The 18,680-nt window shown below is 45.7% G+C and overlaps 1 protein-coding gene across 4 annotated transcripts in view; it reads right to left on the reverse strand.

Moving 5' to 3' along the window:
* Positions 1-18,680, reverse strand: part of LOC143829080 (SPATS2-like protein) — an 84,119-nt gene that overhangs the window by 24,645 nt on the left and 40,794 nt on the right. For all 4 annotated transcript variants that reach the window (XM_077319381.1, XM_077319382.1, XM_077319385.1 and 1 more), the window contains exons 3-7: positions 17,154-17,262; positions 15,936-15,985; positions 14,043-14,283; positions 3,491-3,688; positions 2,114-2,249 (exon numbers count right to left, since the gene is read on the reverse strand). In XM_077319381.1, the coding sequence (XP_077175496.1) occupies positions 2,114-2,249; positions 3,491-3,688; positions 14,043-14,283; positions 15,936-15,985; positions 17,154-17,262 (734 nt within the window). The remainder of the gene's footprint in view (positions 1-2,113; positions 2,250-3,490; positions 3,689-14,042; positions 14,284-15,935; positions 15,986-17,153; positions 17,263-18,680) is intronic.

An 18,680-nucleotide genomic window follows, 5' to 3' on the forward strand; every position in this document is an offset into this window, starting at 1 on the left:
ATGGACTACAATTCACAGGAGCCCCCTGCCAGCGAACGCTGGCAGGGGGCTCCTGGGAATTGTAGTCCATGGACATCTGGAGGGCCGCAGTTTGACTACCCCTGGTCTAGGGTGCCAGCATGGCATCAGTGCTAGAACAGCACCGGCAGTACAGTCATTTGGTACCCTTTTCTCCCACAGTAAAGAAAGGTCAACACAGTCCAAGGAGCCGAGAGCCCACCAATCACAAAGTGGCATGCCAACCACATGTCCATGCTGGCTACATAAGGAAGCAGCAAAACCAGCACGAGAAAATGCTGCCACATCTCTCTGATATCATCCTGCCTCCATGCACTCACAAAATTCAACAACAGGCAAAACAAAGGCAAAGTCGGATCCTCCGCTGCAGGAAGGACCGTGGCATGCCTGGACCCACGATGCTCCTGGGGGTTCTATAGGTGGGGGTTCCAATCCCATCTGTGAGGATTGCCCTCCGATGACACCAACAAGACTCGCGATTGTAAAACCAGACTTCTTTACTAGGTAGCACTGAAGTAGCAACAGACACACTCTTTGCTTGAACTGGTGATGGGCCCCCAGCTTATATCTTATATTGCTTTTTGGATTGCCAGCTATTAGCATTTATTATGTGCACGTATAGCTATAATAGAGCCTCTTGTGGCGCAGAGTGGTAAGGCAGCAGTCATGCGGTCTGAAAGCTCTGCCCATGAGGCTGGGAGTTCGAGCCCAGCAGCCGGCTCAAGGTTGACTCAGCCTTCCATCCTTCCGAGGTCGGTAAAATGAGTACCCAGCTTGCTGGGGGGTAAACGGTAATGACTGGGGAAGGCACTGGCAAACCACCCCGTATTGAGTCTGCCATGAAAACACTAGAGGGCGTCACCTCAAGGGTCAGACATGACTCGGTGCTTGCACAGGGGATACCTTTACCTTTATAGCTATAATAAATATTTGTATTTTAAACAAAACATCTTGTTTTTGTAGCTCAAGCTTTAGGTTCCTAACTTATACTGGTGAGTGTGCCAATATTTGAATCGGGAGACGGATTACGAGAGATATAAAAAAGTCTACTTCTAGCTTTGGTAGCCAGTTCCAGCAAGGAAAACTCTTGCTTCAGTTCATCATTCTTCAATAAAGAGATTTCTTCTTTACTATGGATCTGCTTATTGGAAACTCAACAGGGGCATGACAGTGCCAAGCTCTGCTACCTGTGGTAACCTCAGTTGTGTCCCCCCCCCCAATCAAAGTTTTGGGGAGCAAAACTTCAGGCAGGCACATTGTAGAGAGGGGGAAGGCTGAACATCTCTCACCTACACAACCCCCTTTTACTCTCTGAGTCAGACTCCACAGTAGAGCATACCCAAGGTAGACCCCACAAGGGAGTGGGCAGTAGTGTGATTGATTATCCCCGACCGTGACCCTCTGTCCTTGAACACAGAGAAAGGAGGTAACCCACTGAAGGGCAGTACCTCGGATCCCCACGTCAACAAGGCAGTGAACAAGAAGCTCATGGTCTACTATGTCAAATGTTGCTGTGAGATCAAGCAACAGCAGCAGCGCTGATCCACCTTGGTCCTCCTGTCATTAGAGGTCATCCATCAGGGTGACCTAAATGATACCAAGTCCACTAGGGGGACGCAGCACCACTTTAGGTTCTCGTTTTTAAATTAAAAAAAAAAACGCTGAGCACGCAGCAATGTGGCACAGGGAGAGAAGAGGAGCTGCTGACCTGCTGCCCCCTCCCCCTAAGGGGCTCTTAGTCTGTTAAAGATTCAGTGTTATTACTATCTGCGCTCTATTTGCGTTCTGTTTTTAGAGCGTGATGAGCTGATGAGTGCCTTGTATCTTGCTATGTCATTGTTTTGCTATACTATACAACAGAAAACAACAATAAAAAGAGAATTTCTACTGGGCTTCCAGCCTTTTGCTCCCTTCTGGCATTAAAAATAACCAAGGCAGTTAGCGATAACCAAATATACCACGTAGTAACCAGTGTGTAAAAAGTTATAAAGCATTCTATCTCCTCTAGATAAAAAATGTCAGTGAGCTGGGGAAGGGATAGTACCCTTTGTATTCTAAAATGCCTCCTCTGGCTTTCCTATCCTCATCGACTTACCAGCTATGTAATTCGGCAAAGGCAGCTTTGATCTTCTTTACTGAATGGTCCACTTCCTCCTTAATCATCATCCGGTATCTTGTCAGTGAAACAGTGCAGCGTTGAAGATCTTTCACTGATTTTTCAATATTAGGACCTATAAAAACAACCAAACATTTTTTAAAAATCATCTGCTGTCAAAAATAAGCCAGGAAAACACAAAATAGATGAAGCAATGAATGAGTCTGTTATGCCAGGGGTAGTCAACCTGTGGTCCTCCAGATATCCATGGTCTACAATTCACATGAGCCCCTGCCAGCGTTTGTTTCCTTTCGTTGATTCTGTACGGGCGACCTTTTGGGACTACAAAAAAGTTCTGGGTGTTTTCTATCCTCCCCTCCCCACATCTATCAATGGATGCATGAACCAAACCTTACTACTTGCAGCCACCAACCAAAATAACATGATCAGAATCCATCTTTAGGATCATGCTGTTGGGGAAAGCCCATAATGACATAGAACCCCTGCTCTCAGGGTTATTTTACCCATTTGCCACGGCAAGCAGGGGCCCTGCGAGAAACTACATAAGCAAGGAACTATTTGGCAATTCCCCCACCTTGAAATTTTCCCTTCCAGAATTCTACCGATGCTTAAATATCAGCATAAAATGCCCAGACTAACCCAACTGTGTCAGTTGGGAAGCTGATCACAGTCAAACGTAGCTAGTACTTGGATGGGGGAACCACCAAGCGTTCCAGGGTCAAAAAGCAGAGGGAGCCAATAGCAAACCACTTCTGCTCCTCTCTTGCCTTACAAACAACATGAAATGGGACACTATAACTTGGTTGTGATTTGACAGCCGCCCCCATTCTCCCAAGTCTCACTAGACACTTGACTAGATCAATTTTCATTTCTTGCCTTTATGACATTGGTTCTCAACCTGGGAGTCAGAACCTCCTTGGGGGTCGAACAACCCTTTCACAGGGGTCACGGCAGGGTGAACAGCTTGGCCGGGGGTGGGGGGTGAGGGAGCGCCGCCATTGTTACTGTTCCTCCTGAAGGTGCCCACCAATTTATATGCAATTTATAATCTATATATATATACAATCATGAACCATGGATCTTCATGCCATTGGTCAGTTTAATTTCTGTGAAAGAACACTTGTGTAATTTTATGGTTGGGGGTCACCACTGTATTAAAGGGTTGTAGCATTAGGAAGGTTGAGAGAACCACTGCTTTATGACGTAGCAGAAAATAGAAACTGAAATAGGATCTTCTTTTAACAGTCTACAGGAATTGCATGGCTTTGCAATGTTTTCAGGAATGCTAATCAACGTTTCAGAAACATTATGGTCTGTACATGGGACTGTGTGAGCCGGACGACTCATCTCCTTTACCTCTCTTCTTCAAGGAATCTTCCGATTTTATTTCAAGATGGGATGAAGATAAAGGTGGTTTGACAGCAGAAGTTTTTGACTTCAGTCTGCCTACATTGCACTGAGGTCGAGAGGACAGCGATGGATCTGGGAGCTCCGCACGACTTACAAATTTTCTATTGGTCTCTAGAAGTATTTTCTTGACTTCTGCCTCTTGTCCTGGAGGGGAAGAAAACAGCAATATTAAAAAAACTGCCCATAGTGACAGTACAAAGATCCATAACAGGGTCACTGTTATTAGTTTAAGAAATTTATAAATGGATGTTTCTCAGGAGAATAAATACCAAAGGCCAAAGGGGGAATAAATACAAAGGGCCAGAAGGGGAAATCATGCAAAATGGGCATGATTCAGGACCAGCTTCTGTATTTCACAACAACCTAGAAGAAGGATGACAACCGACACTCCCATAGTGAGTGGACTTTAGCTGTGTATCTCATCCGGAAAATTAGCATGGCACTAGTCTTACAATAGCCAGGAAGGCCCTGTCGATGGCAAAACCGCAGATTGGAGGGATTTTCTTTTCCGTCCTTTACCAGTCACAACATCTCACGAATTATTACAGCTTACTGTACTCATGCTGTACTGTATTGAGAAGAGAAGAAGAAGAAGAAGAAGAAGAAGAAGAAGAAGAAGAAGAAGAAGAAGATGTGGTGTTTTTTGTACCCTGTTTTTACTACCCGAAGGAGTCTCAAAGTGACTGACAATCACCTACCCTTCCTCTCCCCACAAATGACACCCTGGGAGTTAGGTGGGGCTGAGAGAGCTCTATAAGAACTGTGACTGGCCCAGGGTCACCCAGCTGGCTGCATGTGAAGGAGGAGCAGGGAATCAAACTCGGCTCTCCAGATTAGAGATCGCTGCTCTCAAAAACTACACCATGCTGGATCTCAAGTGGCCGTGTACGTGCCTGCATTAATGTGTATAGAACATTATCCTCATGTATGCCTTTAAAAAGCACCCTTATGTCTAATCCCCACCCCCATCCCCAGTTCTTGTGTCTACCCATACTGCTAACAGGCACAACAATGCAGTGTCGGAAAGTGAAAATGGCAGCACAACGGGAGTAGTGTGGGTTGGGGGGTAACACTGATCTGCATTCTTTAAATTTTATTTCCTTCCACCACCGCGAGCCCTTGTAGGAGCAGCGGGATAAAAATGTAAAGATGGGTGGATGGATGGATGGATGGATGGATGGATAATTTATATACTGCCGCTTTTACCCCAACAGAGACCCAAAGAGGCTTACCCCATTCTCCTTGCTTCCATTTAATCATCACAACAGCCCTGCGAGGTAGCTTAGGGTGAAAGTATACGACTGGCACAAGGTCTCTCCCAGCAGAGCTCTGCATTTCCTAGTTCCAAGCCCAACACTGCACACGCGGCTGCCTTCTTCTTATTCCCCAAGCTTTTCCCCCAAATTCAAAACGAAACTTTGAAGTTTGACTGAGACTTCAAAGAAGACTGTACCGGCAAATGCGGCATTAAATCCAAAGACCCTGGAGATGCTGCCAGCATTACAAGCATCTAAATGAAAAATCTATTGCTGGTGCTCACTAGTGCTAGAAAAGTACTTTGGGGCGTCTGTTTCACAGAGGGTTTAAATACTTTCTGAGATGTTGATCTCCAGTGTATTAAAGCTTTATCAGACAGGCTGATAATGGGGATGGGCTCAAAGGCTCTCGTCTCTGAATCCCAGGATGCCGGATGCTGTGTGCTGCTGGTTTTATCTGTCTCAACACCTTGTTATTTTCAAACCCCCAAAAGGAAGGGGAGGGGAGTGGATGTAAAACAAAATCCCATCCTTGGGTAATCTACCTGGAAAGGTCAGCTAGAAGCTGGGAAGGCTGTGATTGCCTTTTGTGAAAAGCAAGCAAAGTCGTTTCAGAAATTGATTGGAAATACTTTGGGGGAAATTCAGGTAATGCCCTAGAGACTGGTTTTACGACATCTGTGTTCCCAGGGTCCATGCCGGTAATAGGCAAAATCTAATGTAGTTCAAGAGCCAGGCCGTTGGATTGGCTCTTGACAGAGGTTTTTAAAGGTAAAATCTACCTGTTGGGGAGGAGGGACTGGCGTGGACTGGAGCCATGGAACAGAAGTTTATATTCTGTGCAATTCTCACTGTTCTGTGCAGCTTAGCCAACTGAAGCCACCCCTTTCTCCAAGCTGCTATTAGTCCTAGGGCGGTCAAAAGATGGACAAAAAGATGCCAAAGAAGGCAATTTTGATCAGTGGAACCTCTTTGTTCCTCATGCTGCCAATTGAGCCTTCGGGGAGGGCGGTATATAAATATAACAAATAAACAAACAAACAAACAAAGGGTGGGCATTCCCAGGGGTGGCCAAACTGTGGCTCTCTAGATGTTCATAGGCTACAATTACCATGAGCTAATACAAGCTGAAAAAAGTACCTTATCTGAATCTTTCAGTATTTTCTAAGCTGAATACACATTACAGAATCCATTTCAGCTCCTGGTATAGCTGACCTGAATAAAAGCTGTTTTTTTTTTAACTTTTATTCACGGATATAACTAATAAAACTATATAAACCACTATTTCTTAAATAGCATTAAGCTGCTATTTTACAATACAGAATGCCCATTGGCACTTACCGTGAAGGGTACTCCCTGGGTTCTAGGACTCCATCCTTGATGGGTGGTTCTCACCGCTGGTGCTAGGGAGGCAGGCCTTAAATTTACTTCCTCTTCCTGTCTCCCTGGTAGAACCGCCCTCATCTTCAGTTGTGATCCTTCCAAAGCTCAGAGAAACAATACTCCAAACTACCGTAACCATAACTCTCTGTAATAATTTTTCTTTTCTTTCTTTCTTTTTTTAATAATAAGAACATGAAATAGTAGAAGAGGAAGCAGAAAAAACAGTTCCGAACAACTAAATTCCAATATTCCCCCTTTTCCTGTCCCATAATGACTATAACTGGACTAAATTTCAGACGACGTCCAGGGAGGGCTGGATGGAGTCCTAGAACCCAGGGAGAAGTACCCTTCACGGTAAGTGCCAATGGGCATTCTCCCCTGGTTCTAGGACTCCATCCTTGATGGGATATGCAAGAGCTTACTTTGTCCCGGGCGGGATTGTGTCGTCTGAATCTAAGCCTTGTAAAAGAACACTTCTGCCAAAGGCAGCCTCCACTGCACTGTAATCACTGAGCTTATATGGCTAAATTTTTGTCCTCAGTTTTTTAAACTTAAACTGTCCGATGCATCTTGACTATCTTTGTATAGCCTCCTAATCTGCTTTATGCCAATAAGCGTATTGTATTGTATTGAATACTAAGCTTATAGTGCCTAATAAAGGTGGAAATTGAAGACCAGGTAGCCGCCTTGCAGATCTGTTCTACAGAGGCAGAATTTATCATGGCAGTATTTGTTGCAGCCCCCCTAACTGAATGCGCTGTAATGCCAGAGGGCACAGGCCTACCCAATGAACTGTATGTTTCAGCAATACAATCCCTGAGACACGTTCCAATAGCCACAGTAGACATCCTTTCCCCTTTATTAGGCGGAGAAATGCTTATGAACATTGACTCTGATCTCCTAAATGGCTCCGTACGTATAAGGAATGCCTTGAGGGCCCTTCGTACATCTAATCTATGCCACAAAACTTCTTTAGGATGTTTAGGGTCAGGAAAGAATGTAGGCAAATTGATTTCCCGCATCCTGTGGAATCTAGATTCCACCTTGGGCCTAAATATAGGATCTGTCCACAAAACCACCTTATCTTTGTAGAACACCCAAAGATCTTTCCTAATGGATAAAGCTCCTAATTCTGAAATTCGTCTAGCAAACGTTACTGCAACTAAGAAAATAACCTTGAGTCGCAAATGTCTCAATGAAATATCCTGTAAAGGTTCAAAAGGTTGTCTCAGCAACGCTGATAGTACCACACTCAGGCTTCAAGTTGGGAAACGATGCACGGCTGGGGGAGAAACTACCGTGGCTCCCCTCAGAAACCTAGTAACGTGAGGATGCTTGGCTAAGGGAAACCCTTGAACCTTCGGAATAACTGTCGCCAAGGCTGCCACCTGTCTACGTAATGTGGATGGTTTCAAACCCTTATCCAATCCTTGTAAAAATTCCAAGATGACCCATAACCCAGTCTTTAAAGGGTCCTGTTTCTTTCTTTTTTTTTTTTTTGTCTGCACCACCTGACAAATACCTTCCAAGAATAGTTATATATCCTAACAGTAGAAAGTTTTCTGGCCGCCAGTATGGTGCTAGTCACCTTTTCACTAAGGCTGCATTTTAGCAGAGCTGACCGTTCAGTCTCCGCGCGGTCAGCTGTAGCCAGCCTGGCTCGTAATGCCAAACTGGCCCCTGTGTCAAGAGATCTGGTATTACCGGTAATGACAGGTGTTTCCCCACCGCTAGACGCAGGATTGTTGCGAACCATGGTCTGCGTGGCCAATAAGGAGCCACCAGGATTACCTGTGCCCCTTGCTGTCTGACCCTTCTGAGTACCTTGGGAATGATTGGGACTGGAGGAAATGCCATTGAGCCGTCAGGGCATCTATCTGTTCTGCTCTGAGTTGAGCAAACCTGGTGAAAAACCGAGGTAAGAGCGCATTCTCCTGACTGGCAAATAGATCTACCACTGGATTGCCAAAGTGATCCACAATCATTTTGAATACACCCCAATTCAAGGACCATTCTGCTTTGGAAATCTCCTGTCTACTGAGCCAGTCGGCCTGTACATTCAGGATCCCTTTGATATGTTCTGCTCTCAGGGACAGAAGAGTCTTCTCTGCCCATTGTAAAATCAGTGACGCTTCCTTGTGAATTGAGGGAGATTTCGTCCCCCCTTGCTTGTTTAAATAAGCCTTGGCTGCAACATTGTCCGTTCTTACCAGGACATGCTTTTGCTGTAATTTGATTTGGAAGTGTACCAAGGCCAGTCGAATTGCTCTGATTTCCAATAGGTTTATTGGAAATTCCCTCTCTTGTGCTGACCATTTCCCTAGAACATGCCTAGTCTCCAGAGTGGCTCCCCACCCTGACAGACCGGCATCTGTGAATAGGACTAATTCTTGTTCACGAAAAAGCGTCCCTGACCAAGATTCACCGGCTTCAGCCACCACAAGAGGCTGCTCCTTACGGCAGGAGTCAACCTGATTCTGATGTTTGACTTGGCTGTTATTTTCTCCTGAAATGGCCTTAGAAGGGACTGTAAAGGACGCAGGTGGAAATGCCCCCATTGTAATGCTTCCGTGTTTCTACCAGAACTCCCATGAGTTTTGCCAGTGTCATAAGTGAAGTTGATTTTTCTCGTATCACAGCCCCCACCAGATCTCTGGTCTTTTTGATCTTTTTGTTTGGCAAAACCAATTTTCCTTTTTTTTTTTTTTTTTTTTTCTGTGTTCAACAAAACTCCCAGATGCTCCAAAGCACTGGGTAGGAACCATGGAACTCTCTTCCAGATTGACTAGAAATCCTAATTCCTTCAGAGTGGTAATCACTCTCTCTGTGTGTGATGTTGATTCCTGAGCTGATGACGCTCGGATCAAGAGGTCGTCCGAAAATGATGTATTAACACGCCTGACTGGCGTAATGCCACAAATGGAATTGGACGCCAATCCCCGTTTGATTTTAGCACTGTAAACAGAATTTTCTCTGTTCCTCTGCAGGAACTATTTCTATTGCTCTTATGTTTAGTAGATGTTGGACTGCTTTTAGCAGAGCATCTCTCTTGAGCCGATTTGCGCTTAATGGGGACACCAGACACCTGTTGGGGTGAATTGCAAAAAATTCTATTTTGTAACCAACCTGAACTATCTCTGCAGCCCATTAGACGGACTGCGCTTCAACCATCTGTAAGGGAACAATGATAAACGACCCCCTACCGGAATCTCCCCGTCTTCTAGGGAGTCATGCTTTATTCTGGGAGGAGTCCCTGTCCGGCTTCTCCTGTCTGTTGAAGCCTTGTCTGCTATATCGGGAGTAACGTCCCCTACGAAGGGAATATCGACTATTCCCCCAGGATCCTCTCCTGTTCTCCCGAAATCTTGGTAGGGTGTTCTGTGATCTGAAAGAAAAGCCTTGAAACTTTCTATCATTACCACGTCTAACAAACTTTGGCATCATTTGCTTTTTATCTCGGGTTTCGATCAAAATTCTATTCAATGCATCCCCGAACAATTTATCTCCCTGAAAGGGGTAGGCAATAACAATGGATTTGGAATGATTGTCTGCAGGCCAGGCCCTCAGCCAAAGACCACGCCTAGCAGCTGCCAAGGACACAAGTCCCCTGGCTGCAAAAATAACTGCATCCAAAGTAGTATCTGCTAAATAACAAACTGCCTTTAACAGTCGTGATACACCTTCAGTAGACTTCTTGTCTGCTTCAGGAATTAATCTTACCAGCTTTCCAGTCCAGACTATCGAAGCCCTAGCCGTTATGGAAGCTGTGGACGAGGCTCTAATGGCCATAGCTACAGCCTCATGTGCCTTTTTGAGAGAAAAATCTCCTTTTTATCCATCTGGTCTCTAAGGTGACCCTCACCATTCTGAGAAACCAGACCCTGTGACTGCAAGGCCGTGACTGGTGCATCGACCAGAAATGTCTGTAAAACTCTTCCACATAGTCTGAGAGTTTGTACATTTTTTTTTTTAATATATATATATATAAATGCCGGAAATTGCTTGTTAGCCATAGGTTTTTGCCATTCTGCCTTAATCTTTTTTTTTTTTTTTTCCAAAAAACTCAGGCATAGGAAACACCTTTTGTACGACCTCCACAGGAGGAAAAAATTCTTCCTTACCTTTCACTCTAGGCTTCATATCCTTTTTCTGGCGGTGCCTCAGCTGCCTCTGGCTGAATAAGGGCTAAAGCCACAATACATTTCTGTAATAAGGGCTAAAGCCACAATACATTTCTGTAATAAATCTTGAAAATCCTCCTCTTTACAAAATCTCTGAGTTGACTCAGGGACCTGAATATCTTCCTCCATCGCCTGTGTCCCCTGTTCTTCATCCATCAAAAACTCACCTTCTGGATCGTTCACAGACGATCCTGAGGACATAGGTAAATTATAGCATATCTTTCTAGCCGCCTTGGTGGGAACGGACTGAGGAACCTGCTCATAGTGAACAGAATGCGATGGGGAATAATATTGAACAGGAGGATGCAGCATCCTAGGCAGTAAAGGTAAAGAAGGCACATTTAAAGCAGACCTCTGCTGATAAAACGAATTCATTTCGTTTCTTAACATACACTTCATAAAATTGAACATTTCAGAGGACATGCCAGCAGGCAGCCCTTCACTCACATTTGTAGGTCTGTCTCCAGAAGAAGTGCCAGGCCATGGGTGTCCCAGAGAGCCAACAGAGGTTTGGGATTCACCTTGTATTATAGAGCTCGTGCAGTCATTTTGGCATTCAGCCACTAGGGGGACTCCTTCCCCCACGTGCAACTCAGAGCTCGGCACATGGCTGCCCTCCAGGCCAAAGCTCCCTGCAGAGCTAATAATGACGCAGTCAGAATTGCCTCCGGAGCTTGTTTGTTTAGGCAGAACGCCTCTGCTAGCCCGTTCACACTTCTCTCCACGCAGCCTTTTGGCTGTTTTGCAAGTAGCCTTCCTAGGCTTATCGGGCTGCTGCTGGGCTGCCACGGTCAGTAAGGTTCCCGATGGAACGCAATCTGCCGGGCCCGTAGCTCCACCGGCAGCTCCATGCATGCCTGGGAGATCAGACTCCAACAAATAATCATCTTGAAAAACACTTGTTGCCATTCTGAACAGTAAGTAAATTTCCTATTAATCTAACTTTAAACTCTAACCTGGTAACATTAACTATGAACTGGGAGGGAAAGATACAGAGGAAAAGAAGTAGAAGGATTTTAGTATAGAAATTCCAACTAACAGTCTTAATCTAGCTTCTATAAAAAAAAGGTGAAGAGCTAATGCTCACACAACCGCACTCCCTGCAGGCAGGAGAAAAACTGAAGATGAGGGCGGTTCTACCAGGGAGACAGGAAGAGGAAGTAAATTTAAGGCCTGCCTCCCTAGCACCAGCGGTGAGAACCACCCATCAAGGATGGAGTCCTAGAACCAGGGGAGAAAGAGGAAAATAGTTCTTTTTTGGGGTGAAAGACAACTTTTAAGAAGAGGCTGAAAAAAGACGCATATTTTCCTGCCCTTCATTGCTTTTAATAGTTTGATCTTTCTCTCGATAAACTGCCTTGAGTCTGTCTTTTGTAGTTTTCTGCCACAAGACTTCAGCTCCAGTTTTGGAAGGAACAGAGATGCTGTCGTATTTACATCCTTTTTTTTCTTTTAAAGCAGCAAAACCATAACAGATCTTGGACCTTTTGTCATATGGTGTGGCTGACAGCTGGCAGTCGGCACCCAGTAAAGTGTGGGTTTTTCCTCTTTTAGGGCAAGATTTCTTTACGGGACCAGAGTTAAGCATAGCTGTTGTGTTCTGCTAGGATAATAAAAATCAGCCAGAAGTTGGCAGCGTCTTCAAAGGCTTCTTTAAGCATCAAGGAAATTTGTTCCAGGGCTGGTATTTACTCAACATAAACTTTTAAAGATAATTGTGCATAGACGGTCTTCAGACGTTGAAAAAGAGGTTTCCAAGAAAGTCTGTTCATGTTTTTTTTACTTGTGTGCATATTTAAAATTTAGGGACAAGGTCAGAGTTACTGTCATAGGCCTATTATGCATGGAGTGGAAGGTCCGCATTCGGGGTGGAATGGCGGTGGCTAAAATCACCAATTATGCACGCTGCAGGCAGCAACCGGGTGCAGAGTCAACGTATGCCAATGAAAAAGCTGCGTTAGCGAGATGCGGAAGGCCTATTATGCACGGCCACTGATACGGTGGCATGGAGAACGAGGAGGAGGAAGAAGCAAAGCAAACCGATTATGCACGGGACGGAACACAACGGCGGCAAAACCCAGAGTATCCGATTATGCACGCAGATACTCCGGAGTCGCTTCTGGTTTCGCCCTGGTCCCAGGAAGCTCCACTTTCTTCCGCATCTCACTAATGTGGCTTTTTTGGCGGCATACGTTGACTCTGCACCCGGTTGCCGCCTGCAGCGTGCATAATTGGTGATTTTAGCCGCCGCCATTCCACCCCGAATGCAGACTTTCCACTTCGTGCATAATGGGCCGAAGTGGAGCTTCCAGGGCTACCAGGGCGCAACCAGAAGTGGCTCCGGATTGGCCGCGTGCATAATTGGCTGCTCTGGGTTTTGCTGCTGTTGAGTTCTGTCCCGTGCGTTTGCGGTTTGCTTCGTTTCTTCCTCCTCCGCGTTCTCCATGCTGCCGTTTCAGTGGCTGTGCATAATAGGCCCATAGTGTCTTGAAGTTTTGAAGCTGCACATGTGCAAAGCAATTTACACAGGAATCTGGTGAGTATATCAAAGCTGTCTGTTTCATCCCACCCAACTAAAAGAGACTGCCACTGCCAACCGGCTTGTGATCCCTGGCCTCAAACAAACACATCAGTCCTCAACAAGGGCCAGAACTTTTTCTGTCTTGGCCCCCACCTGGTGGAACGAGCTCCATGAAGAGATCAGGGCCCTGCCTGAACTCCCACAGTTCCGCAGGGCCTGCAAAAGGGAGCTCCTCCACCAGGCATTTGCCTGAGACTGACCAAACCTGAATAACATCCCCAGGTCCCCTTCAGACATCCCCTCTATGGCCTGAACCAGTCTGGGCCCCTGTTATATTGTTGCATTGTTGTTGTTTAAGATCAATTAAATCGTGTTATTCAGAACCCCTGTTAGATTATTGTTGTATTTGACTATGTTATATGTGAGGTCGTTCCATGTATCCCCCCCATGATGTTATATGTAAATCGCCCTGAGCAGTATAAGGAAAGGCAGTATAAAAATCTGATAAATAAAATATAAAAGAAACATCAAACCAGGGTAGGGATGTATTGCCAGCATGCTTAGAAATCTACCCTCCTTGCATAGGGTTGACATAGTAGAAGGGATGGAATATGATGCGACTTTCATTTTTCCAAAACGCTCAGAGCAGTATACTTGGTTCTCTCATTCTATCTTTTCAAGATGGGACCCCTTTCAGGAGGGCACCAAGCAAGCTTTCCTGCAGGGTGGGGATCTGAGACGGCATCTCCCATGTCACACTAACTACTGTGCCACACTAGCCTCATACTTTAGAGCAAGGGTAGTCAACCTGTGGTCCTCCAGATGTCCATGGCCTACAATTCCCATGAGCCCCTGCCAGCAAACGCTGGCAGGGGCTCATGGGGATTGTAGTCCATGGACATCTGGAGGACCACAGGTTGACTACCCCTGCTTTAGAGCTCACCCCACAAATAGCAGTCTCTACCTTGGCAGCTGTGGAAAGGGGTGGTGGAAAGGGGCCTGAACCAAGGCCAGTCAGAGTTTTAGAGGGCAGCCATGTTGGCCTGCAGGAGAAGAGCTACATTTAAGCTCAGTAGCACCTTAGAGACCAACAAGATTGCTGAATGCCCTGGTCACAAGGCACTGGTGCACGCATGCCCATTCTGAAGTGTACTGACCTGTGACTTCTGCCTTTGCCTCTCCCATCTCCTTGCATTTCAAGCTCGTGTCCTCTTGAAGAGACTCTCTGGTTTTTTCACTGGGAGGTTTGCTGGGAAACGTTTCCTTATCGCAGCCAAGCAGATGGCAGCCATGGAGCTCTTGGGATTCCAGAAACGCCTTCTCTGCCTCACAGTCCTTGTCTTTCATCTCTCTGCTGTAGTGATGCTGTTTAGATTTGCTTCTTTTCCTTTTGCTGTTCTGCAGGGAAGAAAGTTTTCAAGGGCAGAGGCTTCCTTAGGGATTGGTCATCTTACAACAGGAATAACAAGGCCCACATTTTCATTTTCAAACCACAGGATAGTTTATATCCCATGTAGTAATGTCACTTAACTGTGATTGTGAGGGGGAGTAATAGCATACAAAATGCATTTGGCCCAGTAGAAATAGCAATGGAATTTTTAAAAAGGAAACAAAATTTTGCCAATTTTGCTCTTTTGAATGCCAAACAAAACATTTGTGATGGAACCCAAACAAAAAAAAGAGCTAGATCACTCTGCAGATAAACCATGTCAAAGGGAGGAAAATCGTACTGGGCAGAGAGTGAATTTTCAACTGCAGCTAAGACATATTGCATGTCAGTATTTCAGTGGAAATGCTGCCTGTACTCTTTCAAATACTCTTGGGAACACACAATCCATATGCACAGCAAACTGAATTTGGGACTTTAATAGTCAATTGGATGCTGCATTCGGCTGGGTTTTATTTTTCTCCGCTGGACACCTGCCATTTGACAGAGTCAGGGCAGTAATTGGGAGCCTTCCATAGTAGAAAACCGTAAACTACACTGGCACGAATTGCTTGTTGAATCCATTTCTTCTTTCTGTTTCACTGACGGTATTTTTGGAAGCAACAAATGTATCAGGGCAGATTATGGTTTGGATCTTCGTAAGTGTCCTTCCTTGTGATAGGCACAAACAGGGGAATTTTGATTGATTCTTCCTTTGTCTTGCAACCATCCACCCACAGCACTGCAGACCCCACTTTGACCCACAAATCCCTGGGGATCTACCAACCCTGTTTTAGAGAAAAGATAAGACCACAGCAGGAAGGGGGAGATACTGCATGGGACACAACAGCTACGCTTGACCCAAAAAAGCACACAGCATCTTTGTGGGCCATTGCTCATGCTTCTGAAACTCAAGAAAACGATTCAAATCCAAACATTTTACTGATGTATGAAAGCAGAGATGTGTAAACCTCAGAAAGATCTTGGGAAAGGTGATCACTAGGCACCAATAAGAGCCTCTTGTGTTGCAGAGTGGTAAGGCAGCCATCTGAAAGCTTTGCCCATGAGGCTGGGAGTTCAATCCCAGCAGCCGGCACAAGGTTGACTCAACCTTTCATCCTTCCGAGGTCGGTAAAATGAGTACCTGGCTTGCTGGGGGGTAAACGGTAATGACTGGGGAAGGCACTGGCAAACCACCCCGTATTGAGTCTGCCATGAAAACGCTAGAGAGCGTCACCCCAAGGGTCAGACATGACTCAGTGCTTGCACAGGGGATACCTTTACCTTTAGGCACCAATACCTTGGGATAGCAATTTTCAATATTTTGACCATGGAGAAACCCCTGAAATATTCTTCAGCCTTCAGGTAACCCCAGAAGTGATGCCAGATGGCCACGCCTCCCTGCCACACCCTGGAAGTCACACGTTTACAATGCACATGGCATACATAATAATATAAAATGTTTGTTAAATAAGAAGTTAGGTTCATTGTTGTATGTACAGTACCTTGCCTGAACAAAACAGAAAAGGAATCCTTGTGGGGGAAAAACATGGCAACAAAGCTGATCCTTGTGCTTCAGCTAACTACACTGACAAGAGAGTTTTAATTGCTTGGAATCCCTTACCTTCTTTTTGCCTGTCAAATTCCATTCTTTTAAAACTTGAAGGGCACTGCCTGGAATAGAGGAAGAGAAAAAACGCTTCAGCAAGTGCTCATGTATGATAAAGAGCAACAATGGCTATAAAATAATCTTCCCTTCCAGCTTGGTGACCATTTCTTGAATTCGTTAGCAGTTGCTTTGGCAAGTGTGTTCCAAGGATTTGAGGGGGGAAATTGATTTTCTCTTTATTGATGTGGGATGCATCTTCTGGTGCTGCCCCTGGGACGGAAATGGTTACGGACGTGATGTCCATAGCCCCAGTGCCAGAAGAGGCTGGGGTAGCTGGCACTGCAGTAGGTGGCCAGCTGGAGCACTGTGGGCTAGGGCTACTGCTGCACTGCCCTAAGAAGCCTGGGCAGTTGCAGGGCAGCATGGAGGCCAGGCAGGACAGCTCCGCCCCGTCTGAGGCCAGGGGACATTGTGAGGCGGCATGGAGGCAGGGCGGGCCAGCACTATCTCAACAGTCTGAAGAGGTGGGAGGGGGGGTGGGAGCAAGGAGTCTGACAGGACTGCTCTGTAAGGACAGCTCTAAAAGGACTATGATTGGCCCAAGGTCACCCAGCTGGCTGCACATGCAGGAGGAGGGAATCAAACCCGGCCCTCCAGATTAGAAGCTGCCACTCTTAACCACTACACCAAGTTGATGTTAGATCAGTGGTCCCCAACCTTTTTAGCACCGGGGACCGGTCAACGCTTGACAATTTTACTGAGGCCCGGGGGGGGGTAGTCTTTTGCCGAGGGACGTCGCCGCCGCTGCCTGAGCCCCTGCTCCACTTGCTTTCCCGCCGGTGCCCCTGACTTCCCACTGCCCACTGAGGGGCACTGCCAGCAGCAGCTGCGCAGTACCATGCCGAGGGGGAGCCCCAGCCATGGTGGCCGCTGGAGGAAGGGAGGTTGGCGATATGGGCTGATTGTATCACTTAGCAAGAAACTGGAGATGTCCTGTTTCTCTTGTTCCTGATGAAAGAGATTTTTTCCAACAATTTGATAACTGGAAATATCAACTGGAAGGGAAAAAACAGCATGAAATTCCTTTACAAATGATCCCAGGCGAACAGAACAAGATTAGAAGGGGGGTCTCATTTCATAACGTTTGAGAACTACAGCCTTGCACAGACCAATAAGCCATCTGGGATTCTGTTATTTCCTGAAATATTGGACATCTTGGTAAAGGGTACCTACCATCCATAAAAGCTTGTACAGCTCTGTCTACGTTGTTATCAAACTGCTGTAGCACAAGCACTATCTCATTGTTGCTTTTGTTAGGAACAATGGACCTCACTGCATTGATCTGTAAAAAAGAGAGATCAGCACAGGTGAATTTAAAACACAGGAAATGCCACCGCAAAGCTACAAGGGCGCTGCATGCAAACAGCTGGCAAGTTTGCACAGAGCAACCAAACCATTTTAACTATGCCATCTGCAGAAGCAGTTTCTGAAAATGGATTATCAGAACATGTCAGAACATACTGTACTGCCACTGGGCAACACAGACAGAATCAGTCAGGCTGATTCCACACGGGCAGAAAAGGCCGGGGTAGCATCAGTTTGGACCTGGGGCTAATCCCTGTGCCTGTGTGATGTCACTGCCAGGCTGCCACCCCTCCCCCCACCCCCCAGGCCTGGCACAGATTGGAACCCAGAAGCCCCACACTTAGAGAACATGGATTCTTCCGTGTTCCATTTTGGCACTGCGGGGGCCAACGGGGCCTGTCCCACAGCAAGCCCGTGTGGCCGGGAAGAGCCAGGCCTCCCTGCCCTAAGGAGGCCAGCAGGGGCAAAAAAAATGCTTTGCAGCACGAGGCGGACCAGGATTATTATTTTATTTTATTTTATTTTATTTTATTTTATTTTATTTTATTTTATTTTATTTTATTTTATTTTATTTTATTTTATTTTATTTTATTTTATTTTATTTTATTTTATTTTATTTTATTTTATTTTATTTTATTTTATTTTATTTTATTTTATTATTGATTGATTGCAGGAAGGTGGGATTGTATTCCCATGCACTCCCACCTTCCTACAAAATTTTTAAAACCCACCACACTTTCTCGCAGAGTGGAATTTTTCCGGCGTCCCCTGGGGGGACACAGTAAGCAACTCCGCAGCAACACACTGGCAGCAGCTGTGAGTGGCACCACTGGTGCAGAACGACCATTGAATCACTTACCGTGAATGGTCCTTCTCCTTGAAGTCAGGAGGACGCCTCGGTGGGTGTTTCCCGCCACTTTAACTGGGAGGCAGGACTAATTTTCAACTTCCTGTCCTGCGTGGTGGGAGGCACCCTGCTCCAGTCTGGATGACAAGCCTCTCCAAATAAACAATTCTTTAAACATGTCAACACTATAAAAAAACTATACTGACTTTTGGTCTCTCCCCTAATACGAGTAAACTAATTTGAATACATAGAAAAAGATATTTATTTCTTTATATTTTAATAAATTTGAGAATCATGTGGTTCAGGTAGAAGCAAGTGGAGGGACGAGGCGTCCTCCTGACTTCAAGGAGAAGGACCATTCACGGTAAGTGATTCAATGGTCGTTCTCCCTTGACATTCAGGAGGACGCCTCGGTGGGACTTAACAAGCAGTCCCCAGTAAAACAGGGTGGGTGCTTCCGAGAACCTAAGGAACCACATGTTGAAGCACACTTTTGCCAAAAGCTGTGTCCACAGCATCTAAGGTGTGCAACTTGTAGTGCCTTATAA

This window comes from Paroedura picta, chromosome 2 (genome assembly GCF_049243985.1).
Source record: "Paroedura picta isolate Pp20150507F chromosome 2, Ppicta_v3.0, whole genome shotgun sequence".
Classification (NCBI taxonomy): Eukaryota; Metazoa; Chordata; class Lepidosauria; order Squamata; family Gekkonidae; genus Paroedura; species Paroedura picta.